General features: G+C 38.2%; 1 protein-coding gene across 6 annotated transcripts in view; it reads left to right on the top strand.

Annotated features, from left to right (window-relative positions):
• The window catches only part of slc39a11 (solute carrier family 39, member 11), a 103575-nt gene that overhangs the window by 54855 nt on the left and 25282 nt on the right, over positions 1 to 23438 (top strand). For 3 of the 6 annotated variants that reach the window (XM_047817917.1, XM_047817919.1, XM_047817920.1), the window contains 2 exons: positions 5670 to 5781; positions 15569 to 15739. In XM_047817917.1, the coding sequence (XP_047673873.1) occupies positions 5670 to 5781; positions 15569 to 15739 (283 nt within the window). The remainder of the gene's footprint in view (positions 1 to 5669; positions 5782 to 15568; positions 15740 to 23438) is intronic. The other 3 variants (XM_027159101.2, XM_027159102.2, XM_027159100.2) reach the window with 2 other exon arrangements.

Raw genomic sequence — 23438 nt, forward strand, 5'->3', positions numbered from 1 at the left:
CATTCCTGGGAACATAACACAGTTATTAGTCACTTTGGGTTTTTTTAGGAGACAAAGGGAATCCTTATGTCCAGGTTGCTGACAATAAAAACAAATCAAAGTTGCATTAGAATGTTTCCCAAACACTCCCATTGTCTTATCAACGGGTTCCTCAACTTTACCCCTGCCCACAGTCACAGTACCTTTGTTGGTTCGTGGTGGATCTCGATGTGCAGCCATGTATCTCTCAGCCAACCTAGCAGCTTCCTCACCAGTTAGTGGTTGGTTTTCTTTGACCCATACTCTCACGTCAGGACGCAACACTCTTAGATACTGTTCCAATATGATGGTTTCTCCCAGCTGTTCCTTGCTCTTAATTTCCGGTCGCAGCCACCTCTTGTACAAGCCCTTAATGCGGTTGTAGGTCTCTCTTACACTTTCTCCAGTTGGTACCGTCAGACTCGTGAAACGCAGGCGATATGTCTCCTCAGTCACGTTGTACTTGGCCAGCACAGCAGCTTTGATGTCAGCATAAGATCCGGAACGTCGTTCATCCATGCCTGCATAGGCCTCCAGAGCTTTGCCTGTTAACAAAGTTAACACTCGTGCTGCCCACTCATCGGTTTGCCATCCCCACGTTCTAGCAATGCGTTCGAACCGCACAAAGAAGCTCTCCACATCTTCACCTTCCACAAAATCAGGAATTCGAGGTTCATGAAAACGTCTCAAAAGGTGCTACCAGTGGTACAGACATACTTGGCAGATGATCCTCTGGTTGGGTTGCATGAGGTTCTGAAAACATGGCTCTTCCTCCTGGTGCTTGTGGAAGTGTTCTGGGTGTAGGTAATGGGTAGTGAGTTTGTTGACTGTTGACTGTTCAACTGATTCCCACCCTGCCTTGGATTTCTGGAGAATGGTAGACTTTAACCCATTCAACTCATCAAATAATAACTTTTCATTTCTTGGTTGTTGCTTCATAAAGTTCCTTATTTCCAAAAGAAACTCTTGATCCACCACAATACCTTCTGCTTCACCTCGGGGTGTACTCACTTTATTGCTCTTGGGTCTCACCACAGGTTCAGTCTCAGGATATGGCACATTCCTCATATGAACCAAGTCTGTCACAGCCTCCTCTGCTATCACAGCTTCCAACTCCACATCACCTGCTTTAATTTCAACAGTGTCCTCCTCCTCTTCGGAGAACAGTATTGGATGAGCTCGGGTAATCCTTTGAGAACCTCCATGTCCTCTAGCAGCCATCTTGAAATTTGAGATTTTCCCCCCTCTACTGTCAGTCACTCCTCAAAGACCACATCCCACTTCTGACACCATTTGTGGTAAGATGGTCGGTGCAGTGGCTAACTGGCAGCAAAAGAAATGGCAAAACTCTGGAAAAATCAAATGGTGTCTTTTTATTTTGTGTGAGCCACCATTCTCAGACAGGTGTGAAAGAAGCCAAAGCAAAATTTCCATTGAAAAATCAAAATTTACCAAAAAATAAACAAATAAAAAAAAACTATTCAAAGTACAACTCAACACTTAACAAAACACAAAAGGGAATAACTAAATTGTTGGCTACTGTTCCAACAAACACCCCTCTCCCTCTCTGCAGCATTTCCTTTGTCCTTTAATCATCCTGGTCCCCTCCCTTCAGATTCAAACGGACCAGTCATAACACTCCATTTGTTAGCAACACTTTTTCTAGATCTTATCACTTTACAAGTCACACCCAAAATAAAGTCTACCTGTAATCAAAGGCATTATCCTTTAACAAAACACTGAAATCTCTACATACAATACATTTATAATCCTTGCATGCTTGATCAGATGACTCCTCCCCTTCAGGATGCTATAACACTGGCTTCCTGTTCGCTGTTCATTAGGGTTGTAACTGTGTCAGGATTTGTCATGGCGTATGATCAGACACTTACATTAGCATTGACTTTTTCAAAATATAGGTTAAAAGGTATTTTAAAAGGTATAACCCCAGATAATATAACCTTTTTCCTTTTTTCCCTTTTTTCTTTCTCTTTTTAGACCAGTCCAAGTTGATCTATTCTAATACAATTTTTATTTTGGATTTGGTACCCTGGATGTTGTATGTTGTGGGTTTTTTGTACCTCATCAACTTTTGCCTGTTGTTGTTGCCTGATTCCTGCCTTCATTGCAATAATCTCTAGTCCAATGAATATCCATCTATTTTTATGCCCACCATTTCATAAAAGTGTCTCTGTTTCAAAATAATTGGACTTGATGCTCAGGGTGCTTGTTTGCTGTCGTCTTATGTGACTGATCGGTATCTCAACAACTTTTACCTGGTGATGCTGCCTGCTTCTTTTCCCAGACCTGGTGGTCCTGTGGTCTGTGGTTGAAACATCTGGTGCTGACTGAAGTTATTGAAGTGTTTGCTGAACTGATTGGTATGGTTTGGTCAGGTGACCCACCACCTGAGGATCCTTTGTTGTGTTCTGGTTGCTTGGCTCAGTCTTCTTTGCTTTGACTTTGGATTCCCTCCAATGTTGTCTATTGACATTTTATCATGTGGATCTTCAAGCTGTTATGGATTGTTATTCCTTATTACCATTTGTGGCTTTCTGCAACTGACATATATAGCAGCAGAGTTCTACACTCAGGTCCTGCTACGAGCCTTCATTAACTATATACCATCATTAGGACATTGTGGATCCCATAATAGTTTTCATTACAGTACTACAAACCTCTTCCTCACATACTTTTCGGCATTAATTCCTCACATACTTTTGGCATTAATTCTTTAAGGTTCCAACACACAATAAGAGACATATATTTGACTTAATTTGATATTCTAGTGCAAAGTAATCTAAATTCCTGTCTCTGATCACAATCTTTTTTAAGAGATTTATTAGTCATTCTGTTAAATTCATGACAATTTATCGCTTGTATGAGATACTTATTCTCTGTCCATCACATTTCTGAAAAAATTATGGCGCAGAGCCTCACAATTCAAATAATTTAAATATTTTTATAGCGAACTGACAGTAGCATCTCAGGTCAAGGCTCATTTACACCTCAGGAACATAATGAATTGTAATGTCTCAAACACAGCACTGAAACAACTCCATGACCTCTTCTCTACTGCTAAGTCTGGCTTTCCAATAACTTCCTAAGCATCAGTGACTATAAAAGTAATTGTCTTTAAGTCCACACTTCCCAAACCAGAGCATTGGTTTCACATTTGACAGTTTACATGCTTTCAGTCCACACATCAATAACATCTCATGCACTGCCTTCTACCACCTATTGCTAGTCGCCAGTCCATTGCTCCCTCATCACTGCACTCAAGTTCTTATTCATGCTCTGGTAACATCCCGTATTGTCAACTGTAATACCATCCTTTTGGTGTAGGTGATGTTTCCTCTGCAGGCTCTGAACCCTAGCTCTGCAAGTCAGTCCCATTCCACAGACTCCATTTCACAGTTGTAATTCCAGATTAACACGTCTTTTTAAATGAAATATAGTGTGTGTGTGTTTTGTGTGTGTGTGTGTGTGTGCGCGCTTTGTGTGTGTGTGTGTGTGTGTGTGTGTGTGTGTGTGTGTGTGTGCTTGGTTGTGTTTGTGTGTGTGGGCAAGCATGGGTGTGTGGGCATGTGTGTGGGCATGTGTGTGTGTGTGTTTAAAAAATCCTTTATGAGTTCTGATATTCTTTCTGCTTCATATCCAGCACACAGTGAGGCTGGTTATCTGTCTGATTGCACATTGCTTATTCCTTATTCTGTTTCCTTAAAGAGGAATGTCCACTAACCTCTGTGTTGTGATAGTCTATTAGATTGTACACTCTGGGGCAGACAAATGGGCAAAAGTTCTGTTTACCAGAGAAGTGAATCATTTAGGACCCCCTTTTTAACACACTTGAAGGCTTTGGTATACAATATGTGGACCCAGTGTCTGCAAGGGTGAACAAAGTCCAGAGCCTGTGGAACAGAAAGGATTGCTTACCTTTTCTTTCTATTTACAAAGAGAAAAAGTAAAGAGAATGAAGGCACAGGTGGGAAGAGAGACCATCAAAGTAAATGCAAAAGCTGTAAATGTAAATGAATCAAGGGCTGAGATTTGCAGTTTATCCTGATAAGAGCCTGCGGAGAAATGGCTTATGAGGTCTTACGAGTCTTACAAGGTTTTAATCAGTACTTTTATATCTGGAGAACGGTCTTCAACACCCATACACACACACACACACACACACACACACACACACACACACACACACACACACACACACACACACACACACACACACATACATAATGAAAATCTTTTTTGATAGAAATACTGAAAGGAAATATTTTTATTTAACCTGAGCATCAAGTGAGTTCAAATCTGTAGTTTTATTATACTGAAAGATCGATCTCCACCATCTGTAAGTCTGTCACAGTCAGATTTAAACTTGTCCTTTGTCCCTTGTTAAATATGCTATAATAAATAAATGGAATTGAATTGACTCAAAATGTTCCAAATGACATTTTTCTGCTTCAGTTTCTACTGAAAATAAAACTGCAGGCAAAAGGAAATGAATAAATTCTTAGTGAATAAAACATTTTGATTGCTTTGTACATGGCAGGTCATTAAAAAAGCTTTTAAACACTCGATCTACCAAATCTTTTAGTTTATCTACATACAGCAAATGTGCACTGTTCTTCTGTTTGCACCTAGTTGTTGTTGTGGTTGTTGTTGTGAGTGAGTATGTGTGTTTTATATATTTTACACATTGATCTTTGCAAATCAATACATTTGTGAAACTCTTGCTATTTATTTGTAAATTATGCAACAAACCCGTCCTCATAGCAGCGCAGCACTGCTGAATAATTTAGTTGGTAATTGGAAAAATCAGAGCTGTTCTACAGCCCGACTTGTTTTGTCTTTCATAGTGAAAATGAGTGTGTTTTGTCTTTCACTATGGTCTCACTTGTACAGCCTTATATCTCTCAAACAAACAAAACACTTTCTCATTCACTATTTCACCTCTTATACAAATAAAACACTCTTATTTTCTCTTCTTTATCTCTCACATTCATATAAAACTCGCTCACATTTTTGGTATGTAATATATATATATATATATATATATATATATATATATATATATATATATATATATATATATATATATATATATATAAACTTGTATTATAAATAATGGCTTAAATTGTATATCAGAAGCTTTAGCTGCATTAGCTTAATAAGTATGCAATTAAAATATATTTGAATTAACAGAAGACACCTGATATTATCTTTTAATTTATTCTTGGCCTACTAGCTGTTGTTAAACCCTACACACTAAGACAAACTGCATAATTCATAAGACAAACATCTTTGTTTTGCTTTGTATTGAGTGCAAAACTGCTGCTCTTTTGTCCATGTGTAAATTTTTGTGTTTGTTTTGCCCCATAAGGAGCTTATATTATTTTTCTAATTATTTTAAGAGTTTTTTCTGGTAAGTGTGTAGGGAGCATTAAGTTGATTGATTGCTGAATGAAATTTATGTATGTTAAGTATGTTTAAGTATGATAAGGCAAATATATTTCCTTTTTGATACAGCATTAATTGTGTAGAAAATAAAATGTGTAGTCTATTAGCTCCTAAATACAAAAAATGGAACACATTCAACAAATTAGAGTTGCTGTTTGAGGATACTGACAATATTTCATTTTGAGTCTTTTACAGCTCTTCAAAAATGCTTAAATGAGTCGAGTTCTCCTTCCAGCGTGCTGAAGCCACTCCACTTAAAGAATTTGTTCCAAGGCGATGAAGCGTCAACCATTAGCGGTATCTAAAGTTAATTGGGAAGGGTTCTAATCAATACGTTGGGCATCACGTAGTGAAATCGATTTCTTTATGAGTGTGTAATCAATGTCTTGCACCTTTCAGAATAATTGCCAATTTATAGGTGAAGTCTCAGGGGCATTTGGACCCAAATGCAGTGTTAATTAGAAGGAAACAAATAAAACAATGACACACTAAGGTCTAGGTTAATGTTCTGAAAAAACATACTGCTGCTAGCACACTGTCACTGCATAAAAAATGTGTTAATGTCTTAATTTATTAATATTTTACTCATTGCTGAATAATTCTAACTTCTTGTGCCCTTAGAAACATAAATGAAATTTGCAGCAAATGCAAACTTAAAATCATATTGTAATCTGCTACTGTTATGACACACTGTCCTATTTAAGGTTTCTCCTACCTAATAATAATAATAATAATAATAATAATTCTGTGGAAACATATTGTGAGGAAAATAATGGATATATATTTTAGAGCTTTTAATGAGCGCTCAAGCACAGTCCGGTTTAAAGTTTTTATCTATCACTTCCTTTCTGTGTATATTCTGTGACCTTTGTTTTTTGGTCAGGTGTTCCTTAAGGTAGTGCGGACTTTTATAGTTTTAAATTTGATTTATGTGATGTGTGGTCATAATATTATTTTTCTTGAAATTTATTAGACAAAAAGGCAGTTAATAAAATAAACTTGTGTACATTTTTGCTTGATCAATCAGGTTTGAGAAATGAGCCGTGCTGTGAGATAATAAGTATTATATTACTAGAAACTGAAGAAGTGCATTTGCCACATGGAGCAGAAATGTACCTCTAATAACCTTTCTGAGGTAATATTGCCAGCTGGTTGTCCTGAGTCCCTCTAGGTGCTAATTACTACTTGTATAAATATTGTTGGAGCATCATGTAACTCTAAGACACATTGATTAAGCTGTAGTTTTTTTGTATGTATCCCTTGAGAAACCTTTGGGTCAGCTACAGTTAATTACTATATTATTCTGTGACTACTGGTTTTTGTGAGTATTTGTACTTCCAGGACAAATTAAATTTCAGTTTGTGAATCCTGTCGCTTTCTGGGCATTTAGTAGTATTTAGTTACTGACTAGTGACTGTCTGCATAACATTAGAAATAAGTCCAAACCTTGCAGTTGTTCTGCTTCTGTAATTCCTGATGAAATCAGAACAGGTTTATTTTGTTTGTTTTGTGTCCTGGGCTGTCACCAGAAGGCTGGAATGAGTAAGTGTGCAATTTCGATGGTACAGGGGAAAAGGAAAAGGCAGCAATCTAAAGGAGTTATGATTATGAAGTGTTTTCTCATATCGGCTTGGTGCTCTGCGGCGTCTTACGGTGACCTTCAAATAATGAGTTTATTCAGTTTTAGCCTTTTTCTTGACATTCAGAGACAATGCACTGATATGAATAATGAACCTTTTGGTTAAGACTTAAATCCGTCTTGAGATTTGAAGTGGAGTTGTTCTTTTCCTTGTCCACTTACTCAACAGAGGTTATAGGTTAAAAAATGATCTGTTACTTTAGCCAGTAGGCCTGGAGGTCCCAAATAAGGCAGCATCCATTGGAAAGTATAACGTTATTCATTAGTAAAGAAGTAAAGCTTTTGCTTATTCACATTATCAGGCTTATCAGGTTGCTAAGGAGCCTATTACACTTATTGAGCCTCATTAATCTGGATGCAAATGGATTTATTTGTCACATTTAGCCAACAAATGTGTTCATGAAACTCTAGTTTGGAAAATCAGTTGTGTTTTAACAGAGCTCCTTTTATATATATATATATATATATATATATATATATATATATATATATATATATATATATATATATATATATATATATCAAAATATAAGGAGAGTCATTAACATTAACCTTGACTTGTCAGCTTCAAATAAATTTTTTTTAATGATTTTAACATGTTGAATGAATATTCTGTCAGTTCATAAATCCAAATCTATAAATGAAGACATATAAGATCTATCCTATCCATTTAATTAGGACAAAAGAAATGCTGCCCTGTAAAATGAGGAAGAGTGTGTGTGTGTGTGTGTGTGTGTGTGTGTGTGTGTGTGTGTGTGTGTGTGTGTGTGTGTGTGTGTGTGTTATAGCCGACATGCTGCTGTGGCTGAGCTGCTTTATTGGAAAATTTATGTCATTTTGTTTATAGAGTTTGTGGGTGTTACTAAATGTAAATCAGCTGTGCTGTGAACTCGCATGCTATTTTACAGTTTACTAGCATTTATTAGCATAAGTGTGAAGAAAATCAGTGCTATGGAACTTTAGACAATCGTGGGAACCTTTTATTCTATTAGGCTTTACAATAAAATAAACAAACAAACAAAAAAATAAACAAAAAATATTCGGCCACAAAATTAGTTGATAATTGACATTGGCTGTGCATATATAAAGTAAAATACCCAAAACACATCCAATGCTTAGATTACATTCATTCAGACAGAGTATCCTAACAACCCAATCATTTACTGTACTATTTTTACATACTCTGTCTGGCCTAATTCCTTTTTAAGTAAAATAATTAATTATCTGAGTGATGCCAACAGCAAAGCGGATTCATCAATCATACGCCTACGACCTGAAAAAAAGCTGTCAATCATTTATGTCCAGAAATGTTTACCAGTTAGCTGTAGAATAAATGTTTCATCTTTATTACATTTGCATTAAATATGTTTAGACTTTAGTTATCTACAGAGAAAAATGCAGGTGAGCCCCTTAAAGTCTTTCTAATTATATGAATTGCAGCACAAGATAGAAGATAAATCATTGTCTCATTAAGAAGCATAGCAAAAAATCTCATCAGAACTGTGTAAAATGTGACTGAAATGAAGAGTCCTCTTTAATAATACAGTTTTTGCCTTAGTTATGAACGAATCTATGCCACTTGAACCATGTAACAGTTTGTTGGACTCCACAGGTCATATAACACCTAACGCTGTCATCACATCAATCCAATGCATTGTGCTTAGTAAAGTTTGTGATGTTAATGCTCCCTTTCTGGCTGACAGCAGTAAAGATCTACTAAAGTTCTACTTATTTAAAATCAGGAAGCTGGTTAATGCATAATGCTGTCAACTCGTACTAAAAATACTAAAAATATAGAACCTTCTTACTGTATTACCCTTCTACCTTAATGAGTCACAGCAGTAGCATTTTATTGCATTTGATGATAGCAGGAATTTTATAACCTCAGAAATGAGGGATTGTGTGTTAAAAAAGTTACATTTTAATTTAATTCAGTTTAACTGGTGTAGCTTTACAGCAGTCCTGGTGTAGATTTTAATCTCTGATAATCTGTAAAATGGGAAACCTGTCCTCTTCTGGGAGATTGAGATTATACATTCTTAGTTTTCTACATCTGTAATATTGCATTTGAAATAATGTTCAGTATGAGCAAATTGTCAGAAGGTCCACAGGGTAGAGTAATGCAGCAGAATCATTCATGTGGGACCAGCCACAGCAGCAGAGTGAGTCACAAAAGTTCACAATCTCCAAGCAGCAGTATCATCAGAATGAACCTGCTGGGTCTGAAGTGTGACAGGTGCCGTAGCAGCAGAAGAGAGTCAGATGCCCCTTTTCCACCAAAAAGACTGGGTGCTGGTTCAGAGCTGGTGCTGGTGCTGGTTCCAAGTTGGTTCCACTGGCGAACCTTCTAAGAACCGGTTTGCATTTCCACTGGCTAGAGAGCCATCACAGAGCCGAGTCTGACGTCACTGATTACGTGTCACGTTACACAGCAACGTTAGCGCAGCAGCGGCAAACACAACAACAATTGCGGATGTTTCTTTACTGTTAATGCTCATGGCTTTGTGAACCTACATTGGCACCCAAACGCGGCAAATCCAAGGTGTACTTGCAGCTCCGTGTAATCTGTATAAACGGAGGTTGTAATCGAGAAAGTACATAACATTATTTTATCATTAACACAGAAAAAACGTTAGCCTTAGCATGTAGCTACCTACTATCATGTGTGCTGATAAGTGATTATATTGCGGTAAAGTAAAAGTGTATTAAACATTAGTAAACTTTAGGTACATTATCAAATGCGCTAACAGTAGCCCCGCCCACAGCCTCTGAAGCAAGCGTTCTTAAGTCTAGACCAGCAACGTTTTGGTGCTACTTAAGAACCACTTTTCCTGGTTCATAGCCGGTGCTTTGGCTGTCGAAACAGATAGAACTGGTTCTAAATTAGGCTCCGAACCAGCACTCAAACTGCCTCGGTGGAAAAGGGGCAAGAGTGAGTAGAGTGCAGTAGGGACTCAGGCAGGTCCAGCCATGACAGTGAGAGTCAGAAGGTCAAGTCAACTCGGGCATGATGCACTCTGGGACATAAAATGTCCTGTCACTTCACTGCCAGTAAACCTCAGTGGGAAGTGACAGTCATACTCTCTACTAATCCCACTGTCAGTGAATCATACTCCCAATGAATCACACTCTCAACGAATCGTAATACTCTTTACTAATCACACTCTCAAAGAATCACTCTGTCAACGAATCACTCTCTCAATGAATCATATTCACTACTAATACTCTCTACAATTCACACTCTCAACTAATCACACTCTCTCTACTAATAGTCTTTACTAATCACACTCTCAAAGAATCATACTCTTTACTAATACTCTCTACTAATCACACTCTACTAATACTCTCTACTAATCACAATCTCTACTGATCACACTCTACTAATATTCTCTACTAATCACACTCTCAATTAATCACACTTTCAAAGAATCAAATACTCTTTACTAATCACACATTCAACTAAAGAATTTTTTGTTACTTAATATCACTCTTTTGATATTTTGTCTCTTTCTTGTAAATTTAATTTGTTATCAAAACGAGCAACGACGGTGTTAGAATTTGTTAGAAATAAATCTATAATAATTTTTAGCATTGTGTGGCCATTTTAACTAATAAAATGTGCCTTTGTTACTTGCAGCTTAGCAAATATCTTCAGCTGTAGATCAATAGGTAAAACTTTAGCTTGTTGGTACTATTTCTACTATAGATATCTACATAGAACTGATTGATTTGTGTGAGCTGTTATGATTTTCTTTGTCTGTAATTTGAATAATATATGCATTAATAACATAGCATTTAAAATGGCCTTTCTTATTCATGTTGTTAAATAAATAAATAAATAAATAAATAAATAAATAAATACACCTTAGTGCTTGATTTTTGGTATGTAATGTATTTTAAATGTATTGTAAAGTGGTAGTGGGAGAGAGTGTAGCCAGACAGCATAGGATGGTGTTCTGTAGGATGACTCTGATGGTCTGTAAGAGGAAGAGGTCAAAGATAGAGAAGAAAACAAAGTGGTGGAAGCTGAAAAGGAGGAATGTTGTGAGGAATTTAGAAAGAAGTTGAGGCAGGCTCTGGGTGGTCAGGTAGTGCTGCCAGATGACTGGGAAACTACAGCAGAAGTGATCAGGGAGAAAGGTGCTGGGTGTGTCATCTGGAAGGAGGAAAGAAGATAAGGAGACTTGGTGGTGGAATGAGGAAGTTTAGGATAGTATCCAGAGGAAGAGATTAGCCAAGAAGAAGTGGGACATGGACAGGACTGAAAAGAATAGACAGGAATACAAGGAGTTACAGTGCTTGTGAAGAGGGAGGTGTCTAAGGCCAAGCAGAAGGTATATGACGAGTTGTACACTAGGTTAGACACTAGAGAAGGACTTGTACAGGTTAGCTAGGGAAGGATGTGCAGCAAGTTAGAATTATTAAGGATAGAGATGGAAGGATTCTCAAAAGTGAGGAGTGTACAGAGGAGATGGAAGGAATACTTTGAGGAGCTGATGAATGAGGAAAATGAGAGGGAAAAATAGTAGAAGGGGTGAACTCTGTGGAACAGGAAGTAGATAAGATTAGAAAGGATGAAATCAGGAAGGCTTTGAAGAGGATGACAAGTAGAAAGGCAGTTGGTCCTGACGACATCCCAGTAGAGGTCTGGAAGTGTCTAGGAGCGGCAGCAGTGGAATTTTAACTAGTTTGTTCAACAGGGTTTTAGAGAGTGAGGGGATGCCTGAGGAATGGAGAAGTGTGTTAGTGCCGATCTTTAAGAATAAGGGGGACGTGCAGAGTTGCAGCAACTATAGGGGGATAAAGTTGATGAGCCATACAATGAAGCTGTGGGAAAGAGTAGTGGAAGCTAGGTTAAGGAAGGTGGTGGAAATTTCTGAGCAGCAGTATGGCTTCATGCCCAGAAAGAGCACAACAGATACAATTTTTGCTCTGAGAATTTTGATGGAGAAGTATAGGGATGGTCAGAGGGAGTTGTAGTGTAGACTTGGAGAAAGCGTATGACAGGGTGCCAAGAGAAGAGCTGTGGTACTGCATGAGGAAGTCAGGAGTAGCAGAGAAGTATGTCAGAGTGGTGCAGGACAGTGGTGAGGTGTGCTGCAGGTCAGACAGAGGAGTTCAAAGTGGAGGTGGGACTGCCTCAGGGATCGGCTCTGTTCCCCTTCCTGTTTGCTATAGTGATGGACCAGTTGTCAGAGGAGGTCATGATGTTTGCAGATGACATTGTGATCTGTAGTGAGAGCAGGTAGCAGGTGGAGGAAAACCTGGAGAGGTGGAGGTCGTAGTAAGACTGAGTACATGTGTGTGAATGAAAGGGAGGGAAGTGGAACAGTAAGGTTACAGGGTGAAGAGGTGAAGAAGGTACAGGAGTTTAAGAACTTGAGGTCAACAGTCCAGAGTAATGAAGAGAGTGGGAAAGAGGTAAAGAAGCGAGTGCAGGCAGGTTGGAATGGATGGAGAAGGGTGTCAGGAGTTCTGTGTGATAGGAAAATATCAGCGAGAATAAAGGGGAAGGTGTACAGGACCAGTGGTGAGACTGGCCATGCTGTATGGTTTAGAGACAGTGTCACTGAAGAAGAGACAGGAGTCTGAGCTAGAGGTAGCCAAGCTGAAGATGTTGAGGTTCTCTTTGGGAGTGACAAGATTGGACAGGATTAGGAACGAGTACATCAGAGGGACAGCTCATGTTGAACGTTTGGGGGATAAAGTTAGGGAGGCCAGATTAAGATGGTTTGGACATGTTCAGAGGACGGAGAGTGAGTATACTGGTAGGAGAATGTTGGACATGGAGCTGCCAGGCAGGAGGCAAAGAGGAAGGCCAAAGAGGAGGTATGTAATTAATGAGGATATGAAGCTAGTGGGTGCAAGTGCCAAGGATGCAGAAGATAGGTGGAGAGAGATGATTTGCTGTGGCAACCCCTGAAGAGAAAAGCCGAAAGAAGAAGAAGAAGAAGAATGTATTTTAGCTTGGAAAAAAGTGAATGTACTGTATAAAGCATGAAATCTTTTAAAGATCTTTCTTTCTTTCTTTGTTTCTTTGTTTCTTTCTTTTGTGTCACTGTTTAGGGTATTTTAATTAACTATGAACAGAAAATGACTTAATGAATCTGAGTGAAGGTGTAATTGATTACAGTCCCTACAGAAGTGGTGTATTGCAGAGATTGTGTCTGTATAATTAACACACTATAATTGTTTCTTCTTTGCAGAGTAGTTCATTATAACAGGGAGTATTTAATTAAATGCTTTACGAACATGATTAATGTGTATCCTGAGGGGAAACAGTGTTTCCACGGGTTGGAAATAAACATGTAGGAGGAGAGTTGGCAGGGTGACGAGTGAGGTAGTGAACAGGGGGCCTGTGGTAAATGCAGGGAGTATGGGGTGGGGGGCGGAGAGGAAGGGGAACGGGGACAATGTCGAGTTGTGCCTCCTTTCCCCTATTGTTTCACAAAAATGTTATAAATTAATTTTTTTATTCTTTTTTTTATTACTTTAGAATGAAGGCATTAAAATGTTTTTATTTAGAATTTTTCTGTCCACTCGTAAGCTAAGTCCTGCTTTATTTGAGTACTGACCACTAACACTGCTGCTGAAGAGTATTGAGTTATTGAGTATATATAAGAGTTTCATAGTCCTTTAAGCTGCAGATACAGTAACAACTGTGCTGAAAACATGAAGACAGCAGGTGGACAATTTACAGACCATTTCTCAATATATTATGAAGGTGTTACTAAAGATTAAATTCTAAATTTTAAGATAAGGGCAAAAATTCAATTTGCATAAAAATCAGTTCAAACTGTCCAACAGTAAAAGTAACCAAGGTTCTTTTTTGTTTTGTCTTTTTGTAAAAAGCGAAATATTTCATAAACCTCTGCATGTCTTCTCATGGGATTTGAAATAAGTCTTACAAATTCTGCAGTATTAATATAAACACTAATATATACAGTGCTCATGGAAGTTGTTTGGAGGTCTAATGTAATTGACATTTAAATAATGTTACCATTTATTCACCATTTGTTCTTAAGTCACAATCTTTACAATGAAACACAACAGATTTATACTGAGAGTAACCATGACATGCAGATTTCATACCCAGGCTGTTCATTTCAGTTTAACAGATTTTTTAGTTTGATTAGAGATTTTATTTGGATCTTGTTGGATTTGGAGACAATACGATAATCCCCTACTTACAGTGCATAGTTACCTTTTGATTACTCAGGAGAAATGATGCTAAACAAATTCTTATAAAATCTTTTACTTGAATGTGAGGAGAGAACACCGCAGCTCATAGAGGAAACATTTGCCAACAACTTTTTTTTGTCCTGGTTGCAAACCCAGTATGCTTCATTACAATAGTTTATCAGGAGAAGGTAATGACATTGACAGGAAATCACAGGAATACGGACCCTAGTCTGTATTAATGTACATAACTTGCTAATTATATCACTATATGTTATTTAATTACACTTAGCTACCACATGATAGCTGATAACTGCATTATTTAATAAATTGCAATTCAGAGGTGCTTTTGTGACCTATGACAGTTTAAAGCCCTCAGGTTTACTGCAGATTATTTTGTATAATTACAATTATATAGCCCCCAGGTGGCCTAGCGGGAGGATCCCACTCTTTTATTGCCGCAGCCAAGGTTTTTTTCCCATGCAGGGCACTAACCCAGCCACTGAAGAGTTAAATCTCAGTGCCTGGTCCCAAACCCGGATGAAAATGGTAGGGTTGTGTCAGGAGGGGCATAAAACCTGTGCCCAATCTAATATGCGGACCACGTGATCCACTGTGTCGACCCCGAACAGGAAGCAGCCGAGGGGGGGAAAATAAATAAATAAATTTGTATAATTAAAATTCTTTAACCATAGTAGCGGAATATGCACCTAAAAGATGACTCCCATAATTGGACTGCTGCTACATAATTTTGTAATATTTTGTCTAGTTTGAGAATGAAATTACAAACTGCTATTAGCAAACCATGACTACATTTTAGTTATTTACAACTTTATAGCAATAATACTAAAAGAGTGTAGTGGATAGCTGAAGGTTAATCGTATTCTAGTGTTATTCATTACATTTTACTTCTTTTCCAAGTTTGCTTAATCCAGGCTATTGAGTCATGCAATGATTTCTTTAGAAATTGATTGTACATGTTGATTTGTGTTTGTCAGTTCTTGTTAACAAGGGCATGGGATAGTTTAGCCCAAGCACTTCAATGAACAATGGTGATGACACTTAAATGTTTATTAGTCTAAGAGTAAATGGTTGAGGGGCAACAAGATTGAAGTGCAAAATGATGCATTTTGATATTAGTGAATGTATTTCAGTAACTTTTCTTTTTGTCTTCACAGCAAGACTACTATTCTAATCACTTTAGATTCCAGGTAATAAGTCTTTCCCCAGAGCCACACTGATGTTAGGCTGATGTTTCTCTTACAGATAAAATAGAGAATGGAGATGTTCACCACAGAAGAAAAGGAAACTACTCCGGTCCATTAGCAGAAGAGAAGGAAGTGGGCGCTAGACCAAAGGAAGTCATTTCTCCATCAGCAAGCAGCTGGAGACGGATAGTGTTGTTAATTCTGGCTATAACCATACACAACATTCCTGGTAAGTCTGCTAATGTGCCATTCCTTTTTTTCTTTCTTCACTGTTTATTTCATTACTTTAAACACTGATATTAAAAGATATATTTGTGCTTAGAAATGTGCATTTTCCCCAACTTCACAATAAAAAACAAATATTACATATTTTAGAATCAATTTTGCCTTTAAAGCTGCAGGTGTGTGAATTTCAGAATTGCATATGAATAATCTAAACTGGATTGATGAGAGGAAAAAGTGTGTGTGTGTGTGTGTGTGTGTGTGTGTGTGTGTGTGTGTGTGTGTGTGTGTGTGTGTGTGTGTGTGTGTGTGTGTGTGTGTGTGCAATTCAATAACTCCAGCTTTCATATGAAGCACCTGACATTTAATGTCACCGAGGCAGATCTGCTTGCTTCACATCTCCTGGGATAAATATTCAGCTAGAATAAACAGTGTGAACTTTGCTCTAAATGTAAACTAGAACCGGTTTGGACAGACTGCATGTCAGTCAGTCTGTCTGTTCATCAGTCTGTTTTTTTATTTTTTATTCAAACAACCCTATTCATATATGGTTCTTTCTATATTTGAATATAAATGATATGGTCTGGTCAGGATTTGTAGCTCATCTGTCACTCGGAAAGTCAAATCATGACTTTGACAGTAAGCTGCACTTGATCTGACATGTTTCTGATAAAAGGATGTTTTTGGCAAAGGTGTTACTTGAAAAGGAATTTTAAAAGAGCTAAGGTTAAGTCTTAATCTTAAACTTATTCTTTGTCATCTTTGCTTCTAGGCTCGAAATAAATCAATAAACAATCATTGAGGATGTGTAGCTCAGAGATTCCTGCAAAAGGTCAAAATATCAATAACTGAAGATTTTGAAAACCCGTTGTGTGACAATGATCTGAAATTTTGTGTATGTACTGTATTGTACAGTAGAATACAAATATTTGACCCCTTTAGCAAGATTGTGTATTCTTATTCTCACAAGTCTGCTTTAATTTGGCAAGTTTACTTACACTAATTCTGTGTAGGGCCTCACTTTTCTCTCAGAACAACCTCAAACCTTTGTGCCATTGATTCAAAAGATGTCTGACACGTGATCGTGGTGCATGATGCGTATTTTTCAGGTGCATTATTATGCTGCTAGTTTTTTCATTCTAGGGGAGTGGGAAATGTTAGGTGGTGATGTTGGATGGGATTGGTGTGGGGAGAGGTGTTAGGTGGACGTTTCTGTGATGCTGGATTGGGTGTTGGTTAGATTGTTAGGTGGGATTATAGACTAGGAATGTTGCATAGGGTGTTGGGTGAGATTGTAGAGTGGGGGTGTTTGATTTGGATGGGATTGTGTAAGTGTTAATTGGGAGTGTGGGAGTTGGTTGGGACTGTGTGGGTGTTGAATGGTAGTGTGTGTGTGTTTGGGTGTAAATTTGTGAGTGGTAAATGGGAGTGTGAGTGGATGGGATTGTGTAGGTGTTGGATGGGAGTGTTGAGTGTTGGTGTTTGGTTGAGAGTGTGTGAGTGTTAGATGGGAGTGTTGAATGTGGGTGTTGGCTGGGAGTGTTTGGATGGTAGTGTGTGGGTGTTTGGATGGGAGTGTGTGGGTGTTTGGATGGGGGTGATGAGTGGGGGTGTTTGGGTAGGAATGTGTGTGTCTGTGTGTGTGTGTGTGTGTGTCTGTGTGTGTGTGTGTGTGTGTGTGTGTGTGTTTGTTTGTGTGTGTGTGTGTATTTGGATGGGGGTGATGAGTGGTGGTGTTTGGGTGGGAGTGATAAGTGGGGGTATTTGGTTGAGAGTGTGTGGGTGTTTGGATGGGAGTGTGCGTGTTTGGACTCACACTCGGCGCTGTGATGCTCTCTAGAAGGTTCTTAGAAGGTTCGCCAGTGGAACCAACTTTGAACCAGCACTAGCTCTGAACCAGCACCCGGTTCTTTCCGGTGGAAAAGAGGCAATAGAAAGTTTTAAGTGCAGTGATGTTTAAGACTAGCTTTTTTAATTGGCTTTTAGAATTCTAAAAAAAATATTTCTTTTTGCATTTGACATTTGTTTTAAAATAAAAGTGTTGTTATTTCTCTGAATTGTTAAACCCATGGATGACATTTTTCACTGCACAATCTATTAAATTACATTGTAAATAATCTGTTTTTATAGATTTTACAGTGCATCCGAAATTATTTTTACATTTTGTTATGTTACAGGCTTATTAAAAAATGGATTAAATTCATTATCTTCCTTAAAATTCTACAAATAATACCCCATAATGACAATGGGAAAGAAGTTTGTTCGAAATCTTTGCATATATATTGAAAATAAAAAAGTAATAAAATTCACATGTACCTACTGTAAGTATTCACAGACTGTCATGACACTCAAAATTAATCTCAGATGCATCCTGTTTCCACTGATCATCCTTCAGATGTATTTACAACTTGATTGGAGTCCACCGGTGGTAGATTCAGTTGATTGGACATGATTTGGAAAGGCACTCACCTGTCCACAGTTCCTAACAGACTTCCTGTCTAACTATAACATAAAACTATTCTGAAGTAATGACACGGTTGCCACTGGGGTAATAGCTGGGGTAAATCATGTAGTTGTGGTACCAGTTGAAGTGGTACTGAAAGGTGTATATGTGTTTCTCTGTGCCAATACCACACAGTTTGCAGTAAGTAAATAATTCATCAGGAAATATCGAACTTGTCTGAAGTACCTTTTCATCAGTTATTGAAATTATTGGTTTAATCACTCAGACAGTTTTATTCCAAAGCTCCTTTTGTGAGCATGAGATGACTAGTAATCATTTGATTAATACAAAACTGTAAGACACCACCTTCCACTTTAACTTATTCCCAGATTAGTCGCTTTGACTTCCATGCATTTTAATAGCCTGCTTGACTGTAGGAGTAATTACCTGCTGATCTGAGTGGATTAGTTACAGGGACTGAAAGTCAAATTGCATTTGAGAATTCTTGATTTTGGATATGGCATTAACCTTTACACACAACTGCCAGGTTATTTTGTTCCATTGTAACGATGGGTTGGTCTGATGTGGACTAATGTGAAGCAGAGTTACTGTTACCACACCATAGTTAGTTATTCTCTAAAATGTTTTATTCCTTATATTCCACCAACAATAGATTTTTTTACATGGTTTCTGTTTATATTACATTAGATATTATCACATTATATTAGCTATAAAATAGCTATATTAGCTATATTATATACTCACACATCTCTCTCTGAAGTTTAGAAGACAAAAAAATTATTGTTACTGACAAACTGTTAAGCTTAACATTCTCCATCTTGAATACTTTTCCATAGATGAAAATAGGGCTGGGCGATATGGCCAAAAACTGTATCACGATATCAGTGTTTCATATCGGTCGATATCGATATATTGAACTTTTTTATGATCCATTTAAAATAAGGACCAGGAGAAAAATATATTACATTTAAACATTTTTATTTTAAGCTTAACCTTCCTCTGAACATAATCCCCTCGGTTATTAAGACAGAAATGTCAACAACCAGGAAAACTCAAATAATTAAAATGTAAACATAAGTCTAAAGTCACAATGAACACTTAACAATTATCTCTTAACATTTACGATGCAAAATGAAAGAAAATGTAAGAAATGCTTCATAAAGTGTAATAAAATAGTGCAAAGTGTTAAATATAAACATAGAGAAACCTGAAAATTTGTTTAGTGCGAGGAAGTTCACTAGTGTTTTAAAATATGTGCAGTGTTTTGTAAACATAAATAAAACTGAGGTAGACAGAGATACATATGTAATATAAAACACAAACCTGATACACTACAGTAACATTGTGTGAAATATAAAACCTGCAGAAATATGAAAAAGTAACTCAATTTATTCTTACTTTAACCATACTTCAAGTTGAACTATTCAAGTATACTTTTGTAGACTTATTTAGGGCTGTAGCTTTCGAATATTTTAGTAATCGCCTATTCTACCAAAAATTTCATCGATTAATAAAATTTCATCAATTAATCGGATAAAATGTATTTTTGCTTAATTAAAGAGCAATATTAAACATACAAGAGAAAATAAGACAGGTCTCTTAAAATGAATAACTAATTTGTTTCCTTTTTTTAAGAAAAATGAACTTTTATTTTTTAAATGTATAGTATGCAATGCATACAACAATATTTTCTATCTTTCTGTTTCTCTATCTGTACTTGTACTGTGAACAATGACAAAGTTGACTGAGAAGAATTAAGTACATTTAAGTGTCGTACATTCTGGGCTTTAAATGAACCCTTTTCTGAGATGCAAAAACAAAAAAGAATGAATTATTTTCAAATTACTTTTTTAAAGTATCAAAACTAAGGCATACATTAAAATAAATAGTAAATAAAAAAATACTGCCTTTAAGTCATGCAATTTAACTTTAGCTCAGCCATAACAAACCGTTACTGACTAATTTGGAATGCTTTGTGGTATTGAAGAGGCAAAAACATGGACAGGAACTTGGACCTAGAGGCCATGCATGGTTTCACACCGAGTGCTTTAAGCATATATATATATATTAATCAGAATATAAAAGTCTCTCTCTCTCTCTCTCTCTCTCTCTCTCTCTCTCTCTCTCTCTCTCTCTCTCTCTCTCTCTCTCTCTCTCTCAACGTGTGTTCTTTAAAAGTCTTTAAAGGAGCATGTGATTGCAACAAAAAAAGGTATCAACATGCTCAGAATTGAGGCTTGCCCTGCGCTTTGAAGAAATGTTTCCTGCTGCTGAAAACAGACGCTCTAATAGTGTCCCAAAACTTGGACATTTTCTGTCATTTTCTCCTGTTTGTTTCTTCTCTTTTCTCATTGACATTGTTCCCTTCCATTTTGCAGCCCGCACGCGCACTCAAAAAATATTCAAAAGACCGCTAACTCCTCGCGCCTCCTTCCGCTTTTACGTAAGCGCGTCACACACACGCGTGTGCCCGCACACACAAAATAATTGCACAAGAACATGGCGTGAGCTTTAAAATGAATTTTTGTAATCGAGTTACTCGAGGAATCGTTTCAGCCCTAGTTATAATATCCAAACAACTTTTGATAGCTTTTGATAGTTGCAGACTCCGGGACTCTGAGACCTATTTACAGTAAACTGGACCATAACAAATACTATATATTTTCTTTCTTAAATAATATCACAGTCTTTAATCAGGCTAAATTTTATTTAGCCATTTTACAAAAAACTAAATGATTATTGAATCCAGGAGAAAGTGAATTTCTATTGACTTACTCTTACTTTTCACATTTGTGGCCTTTGGCACTTACAGTATAGTTTACAAGCCAATAATCAATACCCAAGCTAATTAGCTTGGGTATTGATTATTGGCTTGTAAACTATACTGTAAGTTCTGTAAATTCTGCTTGTGTGTTTGCTTTCTTGAAGGGTTAAAGAATTCCTTTTTTAGGATTACATTTATTTTGTTTTAATATTTAGAAATGTTTCTATAACATTAAACTCTAGATCATAAACATTTGTTCCCAAAAGAATAGAAATGAAATGAGTTATAGTTATAGTTATGGTCATGTAAATCTATATGGCTTGTTCTCTGGGTTTTTTGGAATAGCTGAAAATGCAATATTGATATTAAATGCTTGGGGGGGGAAACGGTCACTATTGTAGATACACACTTCAGACCTGCTGGAGATTTATGGCAGTTGGTTCAGTTGGCAATGGCAGTGGTGCCACTGATAGCAAATGATGAGTCTTCTTTTTACTTTTTTGTTTTAAAATTAAGAAAATCCTAAATTTTACTGCTCATAACTACAGCATTTTCCGCACCATAACGGGACCGGAGGGTGTGTGCCAATTACAGGGGGATCACACTCCTCAGCCTCCCCGGAAAAGTCTATGCCAGGGTACTGGAGAGGAGAATTCGTCCGATAGTCGAACCTCGGATTCAGGAGGAACAATGCGGGTTTCGTCCCGGTCGTGGAACACTGGACCATCTCTATACCCTCGCCAGGTTGCTGGAGGGTTCATGGGAGTTTGCCCAACCTGTCCACATGTGCTTTGTGGATTTGGAAAAGGCATTCGACTGTGTCCCTCGTGGTGACCTGTGGGGGTTGCTCTGGGAGTATAGGGTCCGGGGCTGTCCTGTCCCTATATGACCGGAGCAGGAGTTTGGTTTGCATAGCCGGCAGTAAGTCAGACTTGTTCCCAGTGCATGTTGGACTCCGACAGGGCTGCCCTTTGTCACCGGTCCTGTTCATTATTTATATGGACAGGATTTCTAGGCGCAGTCGGGGGCCGGAGGGAGTCCGTTTTGGGGACCACAGGATTTCATCTCTGCTTTTTGCAGATGATGTTGTCCTGTTGGCTTCCTCAAATCAGGACCTTCAGTGTGCACTGGGACGGTTTGCAGCCGAGTGTGAAGCGGCGGGGATGAGAATCTCCACCTCCAAGTCCGTGGCCATGGTTCTCAGCCGGAAAAGGGTGGCTTGTCCCCTTCAGGTTGGCGGAGAGCTCCTGCCTCAAGTGGAGGAGTTTAAGTATCTTGGGGTCTTGTTCATGAGTGAGGGAAGGCTGGAGCGGGAAATCAACAGGCGGATCGGTGTATCTTCTGCAGTGATGCGGTCGATATACCGGTCTGTTGTGGTGAAGAAAGAGCTGAGCCGCAAGGCAAAGCTCTCTATTTACCAGTCGATCTACGTTCCTACCCTCACCTATGGTCATGAGCTTTGGGTCATGACCGAAAGGACAAGATCCTGGATACAGGCGGCCGAAATGAGTTTCCTCCACAGGGTGGCTGGGCGCTCCCTTAGAGATAGGGTGAGGAGCTCGGTCACTTGGGAGGAGCTCATATGCCTCTTTTCCACCAAAAAGAACCGAGTACCAGGTTGCCTTTCCACCGGCTAGAGAGCCATCACAGCGCCGAGTCTGACGTCACTGTATATGTCTCATGTGTCCCAGTGCAGCAACATTAGTGTAGCAGCAACAAACACAAACACAACAACAATGGCGGATGTTGCTTTACTGTTAATGCTCATGGCTTTGTGAACCTATATTAGCATCCAAACGCGGCAAATCCAACGTGTACATGCAGCTCCATATAATTTTTATAAACGGAGGTTGTAATCGAGAAAGAACATAACATTATTTTATCATTAACACAGAAAAAAGTTAGCCTTAGCATGTAGCTACCTACTATCATGTGTGCTGATAAGTGATTATTTTGTGGTAAAGTAAAAGTGTATTAAACATTAGTAAACTTTAGGTACATTATCAAATGTGCTAACAGTAGCCCCGCCCACAGCTCCTGACGCAAGCGGTTCTTAAGTCTAGACCAGCAACGTTTTGGTGCTGCTTAAGAACCACTTTTCCTGGTTCGGAGCGGTGCTTTGGCAGTCGAAACAGAAATAACTGGTTCTAAATTAGGCTCCGAACCTGCACTCAAACTGCCTCGGTGGAAAAGGGGCATATATGGTAGACATACACATTACATGGGAGGAAGTGGCACAAATTCCCAAAAAAAATCATATAGAATATACAGTGATCCCTCGTTTATCGCGGTTAATATGGACCGGAACCCCTCGCGATAGGTGAAAATCCACGATGTAGCATTGGCCCTAATCTGTACTTTGAGCCCCGCCCACAGCTCCTGACGCAAGCGGTTCTTAAGTCTGGACCAGCAACGTTTAGGTGCTACTTAAGAACCACTTTTCCTGGTTCAGAGCCTGTGCTTTGGCGGTCGAAGCAG

Source organism: Tachysurus fulvidraco, chromosome 8 (genome assembly GCF_022655615.1).
Source record: "Tachysurus fulvidraco isolate hzauxx_2018 chromosome 8, HZAU_PFXX_2.0, whole genome shotgun sequence".
NCBI lineage: Eukaryota > Metazoa > Chordata > Actinopteri > Siluriformes > Bagridae > Tachysurus > Tachysurus fulvidraco.